This window comes from Grus americana, chromosome 9 (genome assembly GCF_028858705.1).
Source record: "Grus americana isolate bGruAme1 chromosome 9, bGruAme1.mat, whole genome shotgun sequence".
NCBI classification, from domain to species: Eukaryota; Metazoa; Chordata; class Aves; order Gruiformes; family Gruidae; genus Grus; species Grus americana.
In genome coordinates, this window is record NC_072860.1 from 13,247,305 (window position 1) to 13,269,333 (window position 22,029).

The 22,029-nt window shown below is 35.2% G+C and overlaps 1 protein-coding gene across 2 annotated transcripts in view; it reads right to left on the reverse strand.

The window, feature by feature from the left end:
* Window positions 1-1,122: 1,122 nt before the first annotated feature.
* PLOD2 (procollagen-lysine,2-oxoglutarate 5-dioxygenase 2) overlaps window positions 1,123-22,029 on the reverse strand; it is a 55,165-nt gene continuing 34,258 nt past the window's right edge. Inside the window, exons 9-20 of one of the 2 annotated variants that reach the window (XM_054835227.1) lie at window positions 21,267-21,392; window positions 19,620-19,741; window positions 11,754-11,858; window positions 10,351-10,476; window positions 9,000-9,141; window positions 7,730-7,792; window positions 6,250-6,363; window positions 5,785-5,850; window positions 4,796-4,900; window positions 3,751-3,897; window positions 3,393-3,518; window positions 1,123-2,341 (exon numbers count right to left, since the gene is read on the reverse strand). In XM_054835227.1, coding sequence (XP_054691202.1) covers window positions 2,186-2,341; window positions 3,393-3,518; window positions 3,751-3,897; window positions 4,796-4,900; window positions 5,785-5,850; window positions 6,250-6,363; window positions 7,730-7,792; window positions 9,000-9,141; window positions 10,351-10,476; window positions 11,754-11,858; window positions 19,620-19,741; window positions 21,267-21,392 — 1,398 coding nt within the window. In that variant the 3' untranslated portion in view covers window positions 1,123-2,185. The remainder of the gene's footprint in view (window positions 2,342-3,392; window positions 3,519-3,750; window positions 3,898-4,795; window positions 4,901-5,784; window positions 5,851-6,249; window positions 6,364-7,729; window positions 7,793-8,999; window positions 9,142-10,350; window positions 10,477-11,753; window positions 11,859-19,619; window positions 19,742-21,266; window positions 21,393-22,029) is intronic. The other variant, XM_054835228.1, reaches the window with a different exon arrangement.

Here is a 22,029-nt window from a genome sequence, read left to right on the forward strand (position 1 = left end):
GTGTCACTATGTGAGAGAGTAAATTAATAGTGGCAAACACAGAAATTTAACAGTAAGTAAAGCCCTCATATATATGTTGAGGGGAAAAAAATACAGATTAAAAAATTCAAATGTGACTGAGAACTAAAAAATACATAATTAAAATAGAAGTTATGCAAAAAAAAAAAAAAAAAAAAAAAAGAACTTCCCCTGTGTGTTACAGGATTGTATTTTTGTGGGTTTTTTCCAAGAAAGCTCCTCACAACAGTAAACTGTCTGTAACTGATCCAGTGGTAAAAATATTATTCTGTTCTGAGTTAGCCTAAGAGACCACAGGCAAATGCTCAGGAAAAGGTAGATTACAAAGACTGCTTTCATTCTGAAGGCCTGAAGATTTTCTCATCTGTAAAGCTTGCCTAAGTACAGACTACATACATAGAGACGCTCACTAAAGCAGAAGTGTTCCACGTCTGGAAACAAAGTCAGGGGATATCAGCCTCCAAACTTTAGCCTGAAATGGAGAAAACTTGACAGTGTAAAAAGAAATTAAAAGAAAGGAAAGAACTTCCTGTGAAAAGCCATTCCTGTTCAAGCCAGCCCACTTTAGTACATTATTGAAATTGCCCCATTTTGATGTATTTGCTTCAGTGTAAATTTAAGTACAGTTACAACCCACCCCTCAAAACAGAACAGGGAAATAAGCAGACATGCTTATCTTCAGTAACAGAATAATCTTTGAACTCCTCTACCAATCCTTTCAGCTTCAAGTAAAGCTTCTGTTTAGGAAATGTGATATAAAGTTTCTTCAAATATTAGAAGGTAAAAAGTGAACTACTGTTTAGATCCTCAGAATGCCGTTATGTAAAAAAGGAAGGTTGTAGCAGAAAACAAGAAACATCCACCCTTCTGGGGTGATTCTGAAAGTGTAAAGCACTTTCTGTAACATACACAGGGACCAGCTCACATGAGAAATAATTTCAATAGTAACACTGTAAATAAGCCAAACCCTGACACTTAGAGAAACCTCCAATCTAAATATATCTACAGTTCCTTTACAAATATTCATCAATAAATATACTTTCTGTAAGAACAATGGCAACATGCAAAGAAACTACCTAATACGGTCAAGTAAAAGCTGTTACATTAATTTAACATTACCCTTTATTTTTCACAAGTTTTTCCAACATGTGCATTTTGGCACGGTAGACTTTGAGATAGTTTGCTTCAAGTTTCTTTAAATTACAAACAGTAGATACAGTAGGAATATTTTAAACCGATTTCCTTAAAATAAATGGCAAGTTAAGGCCCTTCACTTTAAAAGACAGACTGCCACAATTTCATTTTCCTGATACAAAATTCAAGTAATTTTAAGTAAGAGTAGAAAATTGTCTTTATAAAACATCCTATTATGAAAATTTACCAGCACTCTGAAAATAAGCATCAAATTTCCAGTATCAATTGGGTGCAATTGCACATTTAGAAAAATAACTCATTTTAAATGAAGGTCACTTGGTGAAGAAAAGTAAATTTTCAACAGGATGCATTTTTAAAACAAATGATAAACCATTTTTTCTTAGCTAAACTACTTAATCTTTGCTCCATCTCCACAAATTATTTATTTTTTTCTTCTAAAGGTGTATATTTCACTATTGAAAATGAATTAAGAAAACAGGCTACTGAGATGTTTTCCCTTCAGTATATACCAGCATATGGAATTATTGCTTATCCTCAACAACTGTATACAAGATTCACTTGATTTTGGTTTTATGCTGTGGTTTTTAATTGGTTGGTACCAAATATACACACCACAAAAAACTTTAGCTGTGTCACTTTACTGAATGAAAACCACAATAATTTTTTCAGATAATTTTGCATCTAGGCTTGTTTGGTTTGGGTTTTTTTTTTTTCAGCAAGAAAATAGATTCATTATAAAATGCTTTTCCATTTTCCCTTCTTACCTACTTTAAGACAGCAGAATGGAAAAATAAGCAGGACGTGTTTACTTTGTGACTCAAGGCTCAGAGCAGATATTAAGACATCTTCAACAATTTTAGAACATTTTCTTTTTTTCATTCTTTTAGCCCAAAGTAACTTTGCTGTCTAGGAACAGTAACTTAAAGTTTCTTTTATCACCATCTTCAAGAAATCTATAAATAAATGTTTATGTAAGGAATCAAACACTGCTGAAGAGGGAAAAAAAATAAAATTAAGGATCAATAAATGATACTGCAATGTATCTTGTGCCATTCAAGATAGGAAGTCCTTCATGTAAATGAGTAAGTCTTCCTGGGTGCATGAAACTCCATCCTTTCCTGGGAGACTCAATGGAGCAGTTGTACCTAAGAAATTTACATCCACCTCCCTGTAGCAAAAATAAAAACAAAACAAAATCCCAAACATTTACCTTGTGTTTCAATTGAGTAAGTTCCTTTTTATTTATCCACAACTTAAAATATTTTGTTATTATTAATAGGCTGTTGACAGTAAATATTTTTTCACTATCTCTACTAACAAGGTTGTTTAAATGACACCATCTTCAGAGCAATACATAACAGATATGCATTTGCAATCAAAGATTTCCTCTTGCTTTGCTTTAGCATTCCCTGGATAACAACTCAGTCAAGCAACAACTCTGACAAACAGACATTCAATAACTTTACTGTAGATGATACCAGGGAGAAGCAAATCTTATTCACAGGCCTTGTTCCAGGGCTGCATCCCTATCCAGGACAGCATTTAAAAAAATCTTAAATAAATTAATCTGGCTGTTGCTTTCAAACTGAAGGTGTATTTCCTAAAGTAGTAAGTTTGAGAAACACACTTAGGGGTGTTAAGTAGGGCTGTGAGTAATACAGGTTTATACACAAAACAGGTTAATTTTCTCTCCTAGTCAAAGCTGAATATTACTGCCACAGCCCTGCCTATCTCCATACTCTGGGGACTGGTTTATTTGAACTAATATCAAAGTAGAAAGTAATTTATCTCAGAAAAAAATAATCCAGGAACAACAGTTGAAAATTTTCATTCTGTGGCTTATCTAAAAAAGAATCATTTAAAAGAAGCCATTTGAGACAACTTGGGACTATTTAAAGCATTTTGAAAAACTGGTTTTCACTGTACAGAAATGAAGCATTTCAGAAATGTTAAAAATGAAATGGTTAACATCTCCAAAGTTTTTCTTTAAACCCCTTATTCCCCACCATCTGAAACCATTTTGACCAGGTTCTGCATCCCACAATCGAGGAAATTTAGTACTTGTCAAAAAACACCAAGGAATAACATATCTCAATTTGTGACGCACATCTTTTCCTTTTCAACATCATCTTTAAGAATATCCATTTGGGCTCTAGTTTGGAAACAATATTAGGAACTCAAAGAACAACAATTTTTAAGTCATTAAATTGTCAACTTACTTGAAAGTCCTCTCCTACTTTGTTAAGAGCAATGTTAATTGTGAATGTAGAGGAGTCATGATGAGGTCTAAGCGACCGTTGTCTGTCCGGGCTGTATTTTACAACAAAATTCAATAAAGCATAGCCCTGAAACAAAATATACAGTCAGACATCAACAAGTGAACTTATGAACAAGTCACACATGGGGTTCTTGGTGGGGTTTTTTGTTTAAAGCTGAGTTAACTCAACAACATTCCTCTATAACTACTGCTACATCATGCATAAACTCCCCAATCAGAATAACTAGGGTATATTCAATAAAATACTTAGAATTACTCATGCCACACAGTAATTATCTGCAAAAATTTTAAACACGTACCTTGGTATAATAGCCAGCAAACACTTTTAGCGTTACTGGAGCAATGAACTCTCTTATGAAATGCAGCCATTCATTATCCAGTCCAATTTGCTTCATATGAATATCATCAGTTGGGACATTTTCATAACCTCCAGAAATACGGCTGTCCTAATGAAAACACCATAAATAGCCTTGAAATATGGACATGGAATGCTTCTGGCACTTCTAAAAATACTTATTTGAAATCTGCAGAATCACAAAACTGCAACAAAGCAATGCTTTAGTGGGCATATGTGAGCTTGCTGTACAGTAATTTCACAGCTAACTGCTGTAAAAAAAAAAAAAGCTGAGCTCTCAATGAGCAAAAATTAGAAAATTTTTTTAAAAGTGAGTCAATATTTGGATGTGTTGCCTGCAGTTAAGGGTTTCCTGGGGTAATGATTTTATTTATTGAGATGTAGATGCAACTGAAGTTATATCAGATCAAGAGAGTACAGGCCTCAACTTGACAAGGTAATAAACGTTGAAATAATTTGAAGTTAAAAGTATGTTTCGGGAGGCTTCTCCCTGCAGTAAAATAATGACTGTAATTTATCGTGTTTCCAAGGTACCACATTTGTGAATATGACAAACATTCCTCCTATTTCAGCAGTAGTTAATGAATACCTTCAGCTTTCTGCAGACACAAACACAATAGCTCATAACATTTGTGGATAACTGCTTAAGGGGACAAATTTGACAAATTAGTACTTAAGAGGTAAACAAGTAGAACTTTGAACAGTTACCAACATCTATCCAAGATCAGGCTTGGATAACTGTTGGATAACTACTACAGCAACTGCGCCACTGCTACTCTCTGAATTTGCTAGTTCGAGGCTAATTGTGGAATATCTCTAAATCTACTGAACAAGCTCCATGATAGACTAAACTAAACATTTTATACCATAAAACAGATATCTTGGGTTATTGGCAATTGTTGGAATGTTTGTTTGTTGTAGTACACTGTGACTTCTGCTTATAAAGGTATTGACTCATTAAGGTCATGTTTATATAGGCTGACACTTACTTGGTGTTTTCCACCAGACCATTGTCCAAAATGTTCCATTTCTTCTACCAATTCATCACAGGCAGTGTCAGAAAATATGGGAAACCAAAACACATCGGGACACGGCTACAAAAGCAAATAAATAAAAAAATTAAACTACATTCATCTCTTCCAGTGGAGTTAAGCTTTAACAGCTATCTTTTATTTTCAACTGCTAAAAAAGGACATCTTCACTTTTCTTAGACACTAAAGAATATCAGCTGTTCTCATCTGTGCCATAATTCAGATACATTTAAATAATTAAGTTTTGTCTTGATCCACAAGCATATTCTCACAGAACGAAGCAAAAACTACAAGCTACCTTGTAAGCCATGAGCCAGCATTAACAGCTGTGTCAGCATACCCACATATTCTGTGTCTTGGTTGCTCTAAATAACAACCCTGATCTTCTACATTACAAGTTATTAAGAAAAGCAGGTTAAAACTTAACATTGTTTTAAACACAAAACCAACGTATCCTGGCTTCTTAAGGAAGCACAGTTCATTAAATCACTGTCCCTAATTGTCACAGGACTGATCATCCAACACTGGTACAACAATTACCTTAGAAGTGCTCTGTCTAGATCAGTTGCATGAAAGCAAGCAGCCAGGCAGATTTTGAAGGAAAAAAAGAAAAAAAAAAAAAAGAAAAAAGAAAAAAGAAGCCTCTTCATATCCAGCAAAAGGCTTTAACTTTTGTCAGACCTTCTGCTAGTGGTACTAGTACATAAATATATCTGTATTTTGGAGAAAGCAATTACTTGGACAACTACATTATTCCGAGAAATCTAGCAATTATTTTTTGGACTCCCCTCATCTAGTTTTCAGAATGGCAAAAATTCAGTTCCGATCCAAAACATCAAAAAGCTTTTCAGCCGTGGACCAAAACAGCAGTTGCATGGAAATAGTTACTGTATACCAAATGATTATCAGTCAACCCCACAAATTTTAAGAAAATTACTTATACGCACCTGTTCTACTATATTATCAGTGAAGATCTTTGAGTAGTTTGGATTTATATAGGTTTCCTTCCAGTCCTAAAATCATAATTTTAAAACATTAAAAGAGAATAAATGAATTTATAAGTTACAAAAATAATTTCTATTCATTTGCCCTACTGAAAGCTTTGGAAACAATTAAACAATTTCTTATACCCATAAACAAACTGGCTCTCATCATGTCAAATCATGAAACCTGTAACATCAGGGCCATATATCCAACTCCTTACTCTGGTCATCATTTGGCTTGTTGATATGATACATTATCATTTGCTTAAATGAGTGGCAGAGAACACCTTTTAGTACACAACCAATTTTTAGTGTATAATAAACAAATGTTCTCCATGTAAAGTCTTTAAATCCCAAGTCCTTTACAATAAAAAACCTTTACAATTTTTTCAAATAAAATAACTGTTTCATCAATAATTAGATGCATACCACAGGATTTTCAAATATCTGCCAGAGGTCGTTGTTGTAGTGAGAGGTATTATAATTGGCTGTAGAAATAAGTCTTCCAAATTCATGTCTGTTGGTAATGTACATGAAAACACCCTATACCAAGTAGAGAAAACGTCATTAGCAAAACTGTCCATCTTCGCAAAAATGATGTTTTAAAAAAGTCTGTTTGTTTATGCCTGCTTTTTCATAAAATATATCACACACTTGTACATACATATTATACACGTGCTGTTCATTTAGCATCTTTAATTTTCAAATGGTTGATTCTAACTAGTGTTCATAATTTCTTCTTTACAAGCATTTGGTTGAATTTGTTTTCTAAACACATTAAACTGAAACATATATTGTTCATAATATAAACACACATACACGTATAGAAAGGAAAAAACAGAGAAGTGGCTGGTTGATTTGTTTTCCAGAAAACCTAAGCAGACATGCTGGAAGCACCTGTTCTCAAACTGAAAAAACTCCTAACACGAAAACCAACATCTGGGGTTTAGTTTCTGATTAAAAACTGAAAGAATAAGCTAAGAATAAAAAGGCTAATGGAAGTCAGAACAAGAAACTTATTTCAGAGTATTCACTACATGATCCTCTGGTGAATTGGCCTGAAATAAAAAGATATTGGCAAATACAGCATAAAAGAATATTCAGATCAGGGTACAAAACAGCTGAGCACTGTGAAGTATGTTTGCTTAAGCAAACACTGCAAAATATGTGCAAGATATCAAGTGTGGTAAGATACAGCTTTATTATCAAGTTATTAACAGAAGATATTAACAAAACTCTTTTGATTAGAAATAGTAGCAGAAAATAGTTCTTCTTAAAGAAATGGAGGGTTTGTGGGCTTTTTTTCCCTCGGTTTACTGTTTTTCAGACTAAAACCACATTTCAAAAGTGTTTGTGGCCTTTAGACATGCAGCAGATGAAGACGTTCTTATTTAGATATTTTGGTGTTTCTGTCTGAAAAAGAGTTAAACTGTTAGAAAGATTATTATTATGTTAAACATGTGCCCAGTTTTGGGCACTTACCAAATCATAAAATAGCTGCAGCAGGGAGAATAAGGAGGGTCTGGGTCAAGAAAAACAGCTTAAAATGACACCAATTTCACAACTGCCCTGAGTGGTCATCAAGGGGGCCTGGCTGACCCACTAGTGATTTGAGCTTTAGTCCTCCCTAGGACTGCGGAAACAATTTTAGCTACAGAAGCACAGCTTCAGCACACCTTGACATCAGAAGCACTGAGAAACCTCCCTGAGGAAACAATGAGCCCCTCTAAGATGTTTTGAGCTGGTCATGAAGAACCTGTCCCTGGCAAAAACTTGAACCTTAGAAGACTAAAGAGAAAGCTAGAGCAGTATTTCATTAGAGTAAGTAGACAGAGGAGAAGTATCTTCCTGTGGCAGAATAATACTGCATGTAATAATAACTAATGAATAAAAAAAAATAAAGCAACACCTTTGGGGGTCTGAGCATATGGAATGTTTCCGAAGAAGGGGAGTCTTTTTCCCTTTGTAAAGTCTAAAATGAAGGAGAATCATCACATCAGTTTTCCGATACATAATCTCTTTCTCTTTTTCCGACTACTACTAGGTTTCCACAGTTACATTAGGGAAATAGCAGCCTTTGATCTGAAGCTGATATGCCTTTACAGACAACATGCATCTCCAAGCAAAGCTCATAATACACATGTCAAAGCTGTTTCCACCAGCCCCTTCTTATCTGCTGCAATACAAAACCAAGCATGTACCAGGCCATCTTACAGCCCAGACTGAGAAAGAGGAGAAGAGAAAGCAATTTTATGACGAGCCAGTCAGATTAGTTTAATGAGCACAGGGGAAGCATGAGGTTGCAATAACTGATGCTGAGAAGGTTTGAATACAACAGAATTGGATGGGGATGTTCTGAAAAATCAGTACAAAGGAGATCATGCCTTGTTATGAGGAAATAAAAAAATTAATACTTGCCAACTTTTCTTGTTCAATTCAGCAAAATTATTTTTCAATGCTATAGTGTCTGGAAATAGGTCTGGTTTAGGTCTTATTTGTTTCTGTGCTGAAACTAGTGTAAATATCAGTAGAAATGTGGATTTACATATTCATATTTTTACAGTACAAATAACTTTTCTCTCATTACTTACAGCTTAATGCAAGTAACAAATTTCTGACACAGTTTTAATCTATCTGGAAAAATTAGTAATTAATTCATGCTCCCTGAGAAGATTTGTACAATTTCATAAATCACTTAGGCTTTTTATATCAACACTGCCTGTCACTAGTTCAAATATGTATCTATTTAAATATAAAATTGAAAAATATTCCAACTTAGTCTGCTAGAAGTTTCACACTGTGTAAAAACATGCATAATAGAAATGTTTTAAATGCAGTGGTAAGTTTGAAGTCAAACACAGCAGAGGAGTTGAGCCCTCTTTGATCCTGTTGAGGTTGCGCCAACAAGAGAGGTATTTTAACCTCAATAGGAATTTTCAGTGCATTTAAATAAAAACCATCATGCAGTCAGTGCACCAGTGCACTGGCCTTGCAAAAACCTCTGTTCTCAACAGTTTAAAGAAATACACCTAAAATGTTCTATGTCACAAAAATTGGCCAGTACTTTGAATTAGAAGTAAAAATATAATATCCAAGATCAATCAAGTGAAGCAGTCAAGTGTAGCAGGACAAAGAAGTCTGTGTGTATTTAAAAGCAAGCTGTTACAGATACACCTTACCATTTCCCTGGCATTCCTGCAGAGAGCCATATCAGGATCCAATTTATCACGCATAAAGTAATTCTTTTCTTTCATCTCCAATCTGAGAGTTTGTCCCTTAATTAAGTATATGTTAGCCATATAAGGAATATTCCATACTCCTCTGTTAAAAAACAAAACAAAAACAAACAAAAAAATAGCACACCAAATGCAAATAGTTTAAAGCTATGAAAACTAATCTGTTGCCTAGTCTGTCAAATCAGTGTCTCTGTATTTGCTGACAAGACTAAGCAAGTTTCAAGGAAATGAAGCTGAAAGGTTCCCAAGACATTTGAAAAACTACAGCTGGACAATGTGGACATCTCAAACATAGGCAGTAATTCAACTTTGATGAAGTATTATTATTAAAAAAAAAAAAAAAGGTCAAATTCTCTAAAGAGTTTTAACTACAAATGTACTTCATGTTTCCATGGTTAAGGCAATCAGTCAAACTCTTATAATATTATTCTACACTACCAGATGGAGAAAGTAATTCTAAAACAGATATTTAAGTGAGTTTACAGACTTCACTGAGGCTTCACACAGCTGGTCTAACCTCCTCACACAAATACCCGCAGACCACAGCAGGCCACGTATTTATGTCAGTTGGGCCAATATCAACAAAAAAGCATTGCTGTCACAATGCTCGCTCTGCAGATTTCCTCCCTCCCAGCGCCACGAGCACATCTTTCAGAGACACTGAAAATGAGCCAGTCCTATTCAAGCAGTCAATCTGGTTTAGACCTTTTTGTTCTTCCAGGGCAATGAAAAGGTATCACCACATGGGAAAGTCAAGCTTAGAAAAACTTAGATCACATTCATTAAGGGGAAGGATAAACCCAAAAGGCTGACAGAACTATTTCTCAAGAGCTCCTTAGGATATACCTGACATAATATACAGGAAGAAACACATAAAGAATTATAGTTGTTCAGTTGATTAAACATTTGCCCCAAAGAGATGAAGAAGTCATTTGATGAATGCAACAATCATTTCTTTTGACTGAGGTTCCTGGCATACAGTTTAGGGTTTGCTATTTGTTTGTCTTGCCATTTTTGTATTATGCACTGCTAGAGGAACCAGACACAATCAGACAGGTACTAGTAATGACTATGTCCATTACTAATACCAGCTCATCGTGTTAAACACTTTGCTTTTTTATTCAAGCTGTAAATGGAAAAACATTTCTATTCCTATGAAATAGAAAAAAACTAAACAATAAAACTAACCAAAGCTATTCAGGAATACCAGATTGCATGAAAATGTAAGAATATGTTGCTAATAAGCATACTGGGTGTATGCTTTGACTTTAAAAATTAGCTTACAATTACTTACACTCTGTTTCCTTGGACAATATCAACATAATCTTCTGATCGAGCATAATAGCCATCTGGGCTCAAAGCACCCCAGAAATTGGACCAAAGCTTCCCATGACGAGTTACGAGCGGAGCAATTATCTTTCTGTGAAGTGACATATCGAATAAGAAAATGTGAACTGTTATGCGCAGACTATATGTCAAAATATACCAGCTTTCCTCAGTTTCGAGTATAGTGTAGTTACAAGACCAATGACTGTCAAATCATGAACTACACTGAACTTAAGCTCGAAGAACAGCAGCCAAGTACCCACTGCCCAGAAACAATATCAGTGTAACAGAAGCAAAGATTCCTATAAATCAGAGGTGGCTTCATTTTCAGTCAAGCAAAAAAATACTGCCCATAGCATAATGACAAAAAGTATCACAAAGTCAAAGACAAAAAAAAAACCAACCAACCAAACAAAAAAACCCCCACACCACACCACAGTGGGACTTAGCTTACCCAAAACTTAACAGAGTCAAAAGGGGAAGTCTAAGTTGACCAGAATAAAATTAAAATGGTACTTTGTTTCAGAGGGTGCCTACTGGTAGACATATTTTGCAAAGCTTCTGTTTCTTCCACCTAGTGTACCTGCCTTTTAGCCTCTTTCTACAACAGCAAATATTACAAGAAATATAATGCAAAGGACCAACAGCCATATCTTTACTTAAGCTCCATCTCTTCTCACTAGTAGGTCAAAACGGACATTGATAATTTATGTTTCTGATACACTTGAGATTCCCTGATTTATGACGAGGCAACCACCATCTACCTACCTACCACAGGAAGTTACAAATTGGCAGGAGTGAAGCGCATAGCCTGCTGAAAGCTGCTGCTGCTGCTAAGGTCACAGCTTTGTATAACTTAAGAGAACATACTAATACAAGGAGAGACTGGGCATTACAGTTGCTTCATCTCCAATACCTTTCCACTGTTTTATTGCATCTATGATTTAAAAAGAAAGTAATAATACTGAAATACTAGAGTAATAAACTCTAGGGAGTTTTTGTTAGTTTTGTTTTGGGGGGAGGTGTTGGGTTTTGGGGTTGGTTTTTCACAACATTTTGTGCGTCACCAACTTTGAAATCATTAGTCAGTGAAATCTTAATTCATTTAATAAAACCTGCTTACACCATACCATTCTCTTCAGAGGAACTTTGAAGCATTTGAAATTCACACCAGGAATTGTTGCTTGACAGGAACAAAATGCTTTGTGAGTTGTTGGCCTCCGAGCCCGTTATGAACGATGACAATCAAATACCACAGGTAAACAGAAAGGATCTAACTCTGCAAGGACAGGATCTTATTTTCTCTGGATGGGCCCCAGAGAATCCTTTCAAGTTGGAGAAAATTATGTAAAATCAAGAGATATACTACACCTGTTCTGTTCCATCAGTATTCTTAAAGTTTTTGGGTTTGTCAGCACGACATCTGCATCTATGCTGAAGTAATATTCACATGCTTTATCCTGGCGACAAAGGTCCCTAAAAAGATGAAAAACAATGGTTAACTCACACATGTCCAGAAAAGATCCACGAACAGCAAAACAAAAAAAAAAAGCAAAAACCCAAACCACAACCAAGTGCTCTACTCATACTTGCATTAAAAGCCCTCTGCAGTGTAGTATAGTAAAAGAAAGGTGTCTTTAGATTACAGTAGTGTGATAAACTAAAAGAAGATTTAAAAACGTGGATCAGATGCCTTATTTTTTCCTTTTAATAAACTAAGTGATGTCTAACCTTTACCAAGTTCAGTAAGAGCTACCATGCACTGTCCTAATGGAAGACGGGGTGGGGGGGGAATCAAGCCACTAATTTATATAGCTGGATATCAGTACAGTCACTTAATAGTGAAGTATGAGCTTATTAAATAAGCTTCTCTAGTAAGTAACTGTATGTGGCTGTGACACTGTCTTTGGGCTAAGATGTGGCAGATGAGATCTGCTGATCTGGATAGTAATTGAAACCTTATGGAGAGATGGAGAGCGTCAGACAAAAAGTATAAAGAAATATATATTTAAAGATCTTTTCTTAGTCTTCTTGTGACCTACAAGAATAACACAGTTGGTAAACAGAAATATAAAACAATTGCACAGACGGTGAATGGAAATTAGAAAAAGGAATTTAATTTGTCCCATACACTATTTCTATCAGAATAAATTATTTGCATAGATTTCCACACCTTCAAGACAAAGCTTCAGCCAAGCAGAAGACACATTCTACTCTAAATATAAATACAAGATACACAAACTACATTTGTATGTTTCTGGCAGGGTACACAAGCTAGATTAAGATCCCAGTAGAGTGAATTCAGCTTTTCTATGCCAAGAGAATAGCAGGCAATTATAGTAAATCAAATATACTCTTAGAAGTGGAACAAGCAGTAGCTTTCTATCATGCAGGTGGTATTATTGATTTTGTCTATTTTCCCCACTATTATTGACAGAACTTGCATTAATTCCATCGTAACAGCTTGAAACATTAGAATTATTTTACTTTCTTGCTTTAAAGCATCTATAAACACTGTTTTAGTTTAAGTTCCATGCAATTTGATTGTTTGTGACTGTTTTTTGCAAAGGAAAAGATCTCTGTCACTTCAGAAGATCTGATAAATGGTGGACGTGGCAGGCTACATACAAGTCAAGGCAACCACTGGCATCGCTTCCTGCCCTCTCCTCCTCCGTTCCCCTCCACTACCTAACACAGCACTTCACTCAGCATTCGTCTGGCTCCCGTAAGGATCACTACTTATCAACACCTTTTGGGTCTTTTTGTTCAATCTTTCTTCTGCTCAAAGAACTTTAGAAGTTGGAATCACAGTAGAAGGTAGAGCTTTTTTATTCCATAAATTTAAGCAAACCTCCCTCTTCAAACTTGACCACTAAAGGTGTAGTAGTGATTTGAGCCACATTTTTAAAATACCAAAACAGTCTTCCCACTATTGCTGAAGTCACCGTGTTTGGACATACACCCATGGTTTAAATCTTTGGTCAGTCTCTGGTTTTGCTTTAACTGACATCTCCTTCACTGACAGTTTTCTATCTTATGTATACATGGGTTTATGACAGCAATTCCTTAATCAGCACTTTCTCTCATAATTACCCCTGTTGAAACCAGCAGGCTTTATTTTGGCCATAACACAGCCCAGTAATGAGGTCTTTATGGCACCTTCCATTACTAGCCTGTTCTCTTCAAAGCTTCACAAATACTAAGCACAATTCACGTGTAGCTTTATCATTACAATAATTACAATTATTAATAGTAACCTTTTACATTGCTCTTGATATTAGATATTATTTTTTTTCCAAAAATATTCAGCTCCTTTATCCTCATTCTATTAATGAGGAAACTAAACCTGAGAGACCAACAGACTTGATGCCTGTCCAGGATTCCAGCCACAACACTAGCCAGCGCCTCCCCAAAAGCAGCTAAACATTTTCCTGCTAACAAAAATATGAATGGAATTAATGTTTTTAATTATGAAATGTGAAAAAACAAATGGAATAAATTTATAGTTAGTTGTAGGCAAACGTGACTGGAAAATTGATTACATAATTTCAAAATGTATGGTTCTGCAACTTTTGCCTTTTTTTTTTCCCCCCTTTAAATCCAGGGCCAAAGAATTCTGTTAAAACTGGTCCAATGTGTTTACTGTTGAAAAGCCTTCTGTTCTTCATTCACATAGTAATCCAAAACACAAAATAATACATTATAAGTTTTGGTCTAAGTCACACTTAGTCATTCAATAATCTATTGAGAACTCTTTGAAAGCATTACTCCTTAAATAGTCTGGAAATTCAGCTGCAGCACAAATCACCCACAACGTGACACCTCTAACTTCAACCTCTGTAGCCAAGAACATGAAACATATGTATTTATATTATATATATATTTTATATGTGTGTATAGAAATATATATAAAAAGGCAAAAAAAATCCTATTTGACTTTGACTCATTTTCCCCCGTCTTTCTATACAGCATTGAAGACTGGATCACCAAATGGCAAAACTCGATGTTTAAATCATAATTCTCCTTGCATTTCCAGATACAAGTCACCATGTCAAATGTGAAGTATAAGTTTTGCCTTTGTGCCTTAAGGTCACTAACAAAATCTCCATGAAATGCTCCCACTTTCAGATATACAGAAAAAGAGTCGTAAAAGTTTCTGTCAAAATTAATAAAACAAGCCTACTCTTAAGAAATTCACTTCTCTTCAGGCTTTCAATGTTGCCAAGTAGCTTTCCCAAGGAAATAAAAGTAATCCTGGATATTCTCATGCGTTAAGGTATTACCTTCTTACAGTGTATGCTAACCTCTCCAGATGTAGAAATCCCAGATTATATGTGAAACTATTTATTATGTATATCCAGGTTACAGCAAGGACCAAGTGGAAAGTGCTATTTAGCCGTACTCATATGTATATTACTATACTACCTAATCTAAATTCAATGGCTAAAACATTCAATCTACTCACTTTATATTCCACATGCTCCTAAACTAAGACCAAACATTGAAAAGAAAGTTATATTTATGTACATAACTTAAAGCCATTTCAGTGTAATGATTAATAAAAATGTAGTAGAAGGCCAAGATTTTTTGTTGGAAGTGTGAAATGAAGCTCAGCAGATCAGTTTACAGTATTTTGCAATCACAGCGATGTTTAACTTTGCTTACGAACCGCGAGTCCATCTGGAACAGTGACCTCATCTGAAAAGGGAAAGTGTCACTGCTCTTCTCTTCATCAAACTTTCCACTGAGACATTCCAAGGGGCTAGTTGTTTATAGCAGTAAGACATATAGTCTACTCAATATCTTTACCATTGAGTTACTTTTTTTTTTTTTAGACATAGTTTCTATTTGCAAATAATCAATTTGACATATTTATACCTCTCACAGTTTGGAAATACAATTCCCGATGTGGACTGTGAGCCTGAAGGGAGAGCACTAACACTGACAGACCACTGAAAGAGAAGATGCCCCAGATACAAGTCTGCACACTCACTGAAAGATCGGGTGACATTGCTTGCCATTTAGGACTACATTTTGCATTTCTCCAGATAGCCACAACAGTGTAAAGAAACTCTTATCACCCATCACTAAACCCAAACAAAATGTAGCCACAAAACAAGTAAAGCACTAATGTTTAGTTTTGCATCTCAGGCTCAAGTATTGTTACCACAGTTATCACACCTGGAAGCTACTGAAATTAGATATGGGTGGTAAAATTGTTTTTCTTCTGCAACGCTCAAAGTTCAAAATGTTCCTCCTCCATCGGAGGCCAAAACCCAAAATTGCTCAAGTGTTCAGTTCCAGAAAATCCAAGTCTCCAAAAGAAATCACTTGACATCTGGGAGACACAGATTTAATCCCTGCTCTTCCTTCAACTACAGCCAAGGTACTTGCCCTACTCACAGGACTTGAAAGGGAGTCCTCCTGCATCCATGTCATTATTTATCAATACCAATGGGAGCTCAGAGACAGACTTAATATCTTCTGACTTTCAAGAAGCACACAGGAAACCCCAAATTTAGCTCAAAATTCAACAGTGAGGTCAAACTCTCTAACTGATACTGATCTCTCTACTAGTCTTACTGAAACTTTTGAAAGCTTTCAATGTAAGCCTTCATTAAAATGTGCACATTCCCACTAAAAGTTGAGGTAAATCACATTTTTTAAAAAGTTCAGGAAAAATCCTAGCTAGTTCTATTACTAATATTATTGAGGGAGGAAAAAAACAATCCCCCAAAAAAGAAGCCCTAAGGTCCCCGGGAGAAAAAAAGATTATGGAAAATAAGCTTTTTATAAATAAAACCTCAGCAAAGCAAATGAGATAAATTCCTGTATTTCCTCACTTTCTGTTATTGCTTGAACATACTTTACATTTTCTGTCATAACAAATTCTGTTACAGCTGGTTGAAATCTTATCTGCAAACAAGGCAAACCCACAAATGAGTTCTTTCTTAAAGAAAAAAGAATGAACTGTAAGAATGCTAATACATTCCCTGTAGACAAAGGCTAAAAAAAAAAAAAGGACATGGAAATGCTATTTTAGGGTGTCAAGGGATGTACGTGCAGAGAAAACAGACAATATGCAGCTAAACTTTCCTTCTCTTTATTCTGCTTTCTTTTCCTCCCTTCTTATTCTATTTCAGCCCACAAAAAGGAAAGCTGTGCAATCCTGTTTGCCAATATTATTGAATTGTAACAAGCCTTTGCTCACTGCACACAATTTGGAGACCTTTCCAATACCTATCCAACTTCCACAAGCACAGGAGAGGGCTTTCCATGCCAAGATGAAGCAAGAAAGTAAATGCTTCAATTATTCTTCATTATGTGAATGAGAAAAGTAGACAGAAGTTTGCTGCATGGCTACGGGTGAAATTTAAAAAAAATGTTATTTTCTCCCACATATTGACATAAGAGATCCTCATTTACTGAGAACTTCACTGTGATTTATCACCACTTTTTACTGAGCCAAAAAGGGGAAAAGAAGAGGTAAGGAGAAAACTGATCCAACCGCATTATATACTCAAAAGTATTCTGCTGAAAACAAACCAGATCTTCAATGCTTAAGTTCGCTATTTTTTTTATTTTATTTTTTTTAATTCTGTCACTAGGCACTGAATTGTATTACTTGAAGCCTGTTTTGCTGCTTCAGATAAATAGACTTTTTGTGTAAGATGTGCAAGTGAGGAGACTAAATTAATTCTAAATCTACTGGAAATTAACAGAGAGATACTAAAATCTGCTAATTTGGAAAAAGAGAGAAAGCAAGTGTTTGAGGCAGATGGAACAAAACAATCAGTCAATAATGCAGAGAGAGGCAGGAGAAAACTAATCAGAAGACTGAATATATCAATCTCTGTAAATCAAGCCATTAAACAGATTTGAAGAATCACTCTTTTCAAGTCATTCCCAATGCAGTATTAGTGAGAAACAAATGAGGTTATTATGTTGGAAGCCAGCTGAAGGGTTGAAAGCAAATGATTTTTTATAGTATCTGCCTTTGCCATGAACATCCCATACTTCTGAGCTAGATTTTTTGAGGAAAAGTAAAATGCATTTGTTCCAGAGAAGTTGGTGATGTTTACAAAGGTGACCAAGCAGACCAGGAGTGCAAAGGAAGCAGCAGATGAACTGAACGTGCTTCAGTAGAATTGAAAGGAGCCATCCAATTGTATCTATGTTAGTCACATGAACGATCCTACTACTAATACTCATACTTTCTGGATGATACAGTATTTTGGCATGATCTCATTTCACATGCATTATACTTCACATTTTCTCTATACGCTATGTATCTCTTTAGGACAGAATCTTTATTGAAGAGGCCTATCAAAGCAGAACAACATGGCTCAAATTATATCAAGACAATGGATACACATCACAGTGTAGTGTATCCAGTGGTACACATCACAAGTATGATTATCTCCCTGCCTTACATAACAGAATTTGAAATGATTTTGTGCAAATATACATTTAAATTACTATTTTTTATCCACAGATCAAGCAAAGACCATACATCCTACTAAAAACTCTGTCACATTGTAAGTCAGTAGGTTCTATCAAAAGATAGCAGGTTTAAAGATCTTTGGGTGAGATTTAGTAAAAGTATAGAAATTGTTTACACTAAAGATTCTGCCTTATGGTGTCTATATAACAACAAAGAGGAAAAGGCAACTCCAGAAATTCCACCTCAGTTATACGTAACATATACTACTTGAAAAAGTTTGCAAACATAGTACATTTGCTTTAGAGACTATTAGAAAGAAAGAAAGAAAGAAAGAAAGAAAGAAAGAAAGAAAGAATTATTTATAAACATGTGAATGGCTGCTTTCCCTACCACTGGACATTTGTAGTGTTTCCTAGAGAGAGGCATGGACCTCAGCCAAATACCTTCAGCACAACAAAACCCCATTCAAACAAATTTCCAAGAACACCATGGAGACTCAGGACTAGTCCTTCATTCTTTCAGCTGATGCCATGAACAGCCTATACTATGCTCCTAACCTCCGAATATAAAAGAAAACGGTCTTTTGAAAATAATTTCTCTGCTCTGACACTCATGGAAGATTTGGGAGAAAACAGAGTGGAAGAATTATGCAGGAATGAAGCCTGCTCAAGGGCCACATGAGGTCTTGGTGGAATCCTGGCCTGTAAAACTCCATAATCTGACTGATGGACATACTGGGAGAGCCATGAGCAACTCTGTGGTAGTAGCCAGTAGTGCAGCCACTAAAGAGACCCTTTGACAGGCAAGTCTGACACAGGATACAAGGTTCAGATTTAGGCCTGGCAAGTGCCAGGTTTAAAAGCTAAAGGGTTGGATTCCCTAGTAAGAACAAAAGGGAAAAAGAAAAAAAGAAAAAAGACAGACCAAGGATAAGATAGTTGCCTTTGTGAGTCTTTTTTTTTTTCTTTCCTGAAAGCAGACACTTGTGCTAGAGCACTTCTGAAGGATATCCCTGTCTCTTTGAAACATAGGAAGAAATATAATTCTGTCACCTGTATGCCCAGGTCAAGTTGAAATCATATTTTTACTTAAATGTAATATCATTTAAAAAGAAAAAAAAAAAGAAAGAAAAGAAAAAAAGGAGGAGGGACTAGGACAAGAGTGCAATTGTTAAATGCAAAAGGTACTTCTATTCTGTGAAATCATTCTGTGATAAGTTAGCCTGAAAAGGGTTTCCATAAAAAATAAAACCAAATACATTTTTAGAAGATACACTGCAATTAGAATTTCTATTTACACCTGCACCTGCTTCCACCTTTTTTTAAATTACTGCTACATATAATTTTCTGCACTTTAATAAAGTTTTTTGTATTGTACCATCTATTTTATTTCAATAGCATTCTTCTTTAAAAAAATATTTAAACTTTACAGTTTATGCTCATCATGCTTTAATATATGCCCATGTTTGAGATAACTATAATGTAAAAATAATCTGACAGCTCTTATTTCTTTGTAGTCTACTATTGGCTATGCCTTCAATAGAAGACAAGATGACAGACTATCATAGTTCAAACCAGAGAGATGTTTTCACAATGCCCAACAGCTTTTTATATTAGACGCAAAATACTCAACAGTTCGTATCTTATATCTAGATCTTGTTCTTCAGGAAAAGCTCCCATATTTGTGTCTTAAGATGTAAAGTTGTTAATGTTTAAGATGCAAAATAAAATACATAAAAGATGAAAAATGTTAGCAAATGCATCATTATAACAGATTTATAAATTAGAATTTACATTCCCATGTTCCGGGCTTCTGCTTGACTCAGATCTTCTTCAGGTCCAACAATTTTTATATTTCTGATAATGTTCTTGGCTTTTTCCCAGAATTTCTTGATGTGTTTTTCATGGTAAACCTCCTGTAATCATGTTAACATTGTTTATAGTAAACGAAAAGTACAAGCTGCTGTGAAATCATAAACATAGCATCCAAGAACGCATTGTATTCTATCCTAAACAAACAGATGACAAACAGTATTTGAAGATATTCCAGTATATCTGTCATTAAAATGAAGCTATTCTGTCCAAAATTTTAGCAAAAGAATCTAACACATCAGCAATATAAATCAAAGCTGTACCTCCAGACCAATGATGCAAGATTCACAGACTGTTTCTGCAATATTTTTTCAGGTTATTTATTTTACAGTCTTCAAAACCAATCCTACAACCTCAGTGGCACACAGTTTTTCATACCACTCCAGAACAGCTTTAGAGAGGGAGCTGCTACCTGTATCCAGGTGGACAGCGACACTCATTGTTTCTTTAAAATGTAGTCACAATGATTGTTTCTATAGTTTCTAATTACCCTACCTCTAATTTAAGAGATCTCAGCTGCATGCAATGCTTCCAACCCAGTGCCCTCATTTGTAGCTTTGGCATATTATGGCTGACATTAGAATAACTAAAATACAGGGTAGGGTTTTCCCTCCCTCTATGATGAAAAATATTCAGTCTTTTATATTCATTTCAAATACCATATGACTTCTGGCTGAAGCAAAGAAACCTAGCATAGCCTACAATTCCTATGTTCATATCACATTTATACCTTTAACATCCCCTTACAAAAGCATACTGAAGACTTTAAAGATAAGCTCTACTTCTATCTACTCAGGCCTTTTGTGCTGTGATATCAACACTAATGCACGCCAAGTGAAAAAGAGCACAATTATATTTTCCTCCCATTTCTCTTCCAGTCCAGTTTTTTCCAAAAGACTTACACACATCTGTCACCTCACTCATGAAAACAGCAATACTGTAGTCACTGGTGAACTATCAGCAAGGTCAGCGAGATCATTAGGTAATTATCAAAAAGCATTAAAAAAACATTCAAAAAAGCAACTTATCTGTACGGTCATTCAAAATATACCTGGACACAACAGTCTTTCCCATGGCACCCAGCAGGAGCACCAAGAAAAACATAAATGCACTGGCGTATCAACAAGATGAAAAGTAAATCCAGTGTCAACTATTGGATAACAGTTATTAATAACATGTTATAACTTTTGGGCAGTCCTGAAGTGGTCAGGCAGTTGGCCTAGATGATCATTGTAGGTCCCTTCCAACTGCAACTATTTTATTCTTATTCTTCTCTGTTGTTTTATGTCAATTAGTACTTGCCCCAGAAATATACACTTTACAATATTTTTCATTAGTAAAAGAGAAAGAATCTAAGCAGTTTCTTTAAATAGACTTCAGTAAGCACTACCACAATTTCATTTAATTTGTGTAATTTTTCCACTTGTGCATACTAAATTCTGAATGATTATCTCTTCCTCTGCAGTTTAACTATGTACATCTATAGAATCCATATACTCCCTCATACACTTTCATTCATACCATAATTTCCAAAAGTGAAGCTTTGCACAATAGTAACATCATACTTACATTATTATGAATGAAGATACTGAGTGCCTCCTTTGGGTAGTCCAGAGTCAACAGTCTGTCTAAAAATTTAGGTAGGAAAGGAGTGGGTTGTTCAATGAAAACACCAATTTTTACTCTTGGATATTCCTAAAAAAAATGATATTTTGACAGAACCAATAAGACTTGTCTCCTTTCTAAGATTAGTTATATTAAAAAGCAACTAATGGCATGTTGTAGTAACTTAGGCCACACAGCTTTCAAATAATTGAAGCCAACTAGCACAGAAGTGCTATGCCCCTGCTTATTTTCACTGACTTCAGTAAATAAGCAAAGATAATGCATTTAATGTTGCCAGAAAACTCTTTGAATTCCAATGACAAAAACTGGAAGTAGAAAATAATGTATTCTGGTTTTTAAAATTCTAACTTAAAAAAAAATATTAAAACAGAAAAAAAGTATTTAAGGAAATACACCTAAAACTGCATGGCAAATTCATTTTTTGAAAGATACATATTTATGTTACATTTACAGGAAAATATAGGGAAGACCAGTTTTTTAAACGTAATTAAAGAATAAATACCACAAAATATTTTACTCCTCTGTACTTTAAGCCAAAGACTGCAATGCCCTTCCCTATGCTTATGTGCATTGTTTTCCCCAATCATTATAAGTGGGCTCTGCATTACTTCCCTACTCACCAATTTTATCAAGACCTTTGATGAACTAACTAGAGCTTCTCCCCCTGCATCCAAGGACACTGAAGTTTTATCCACCTTATTCCAAT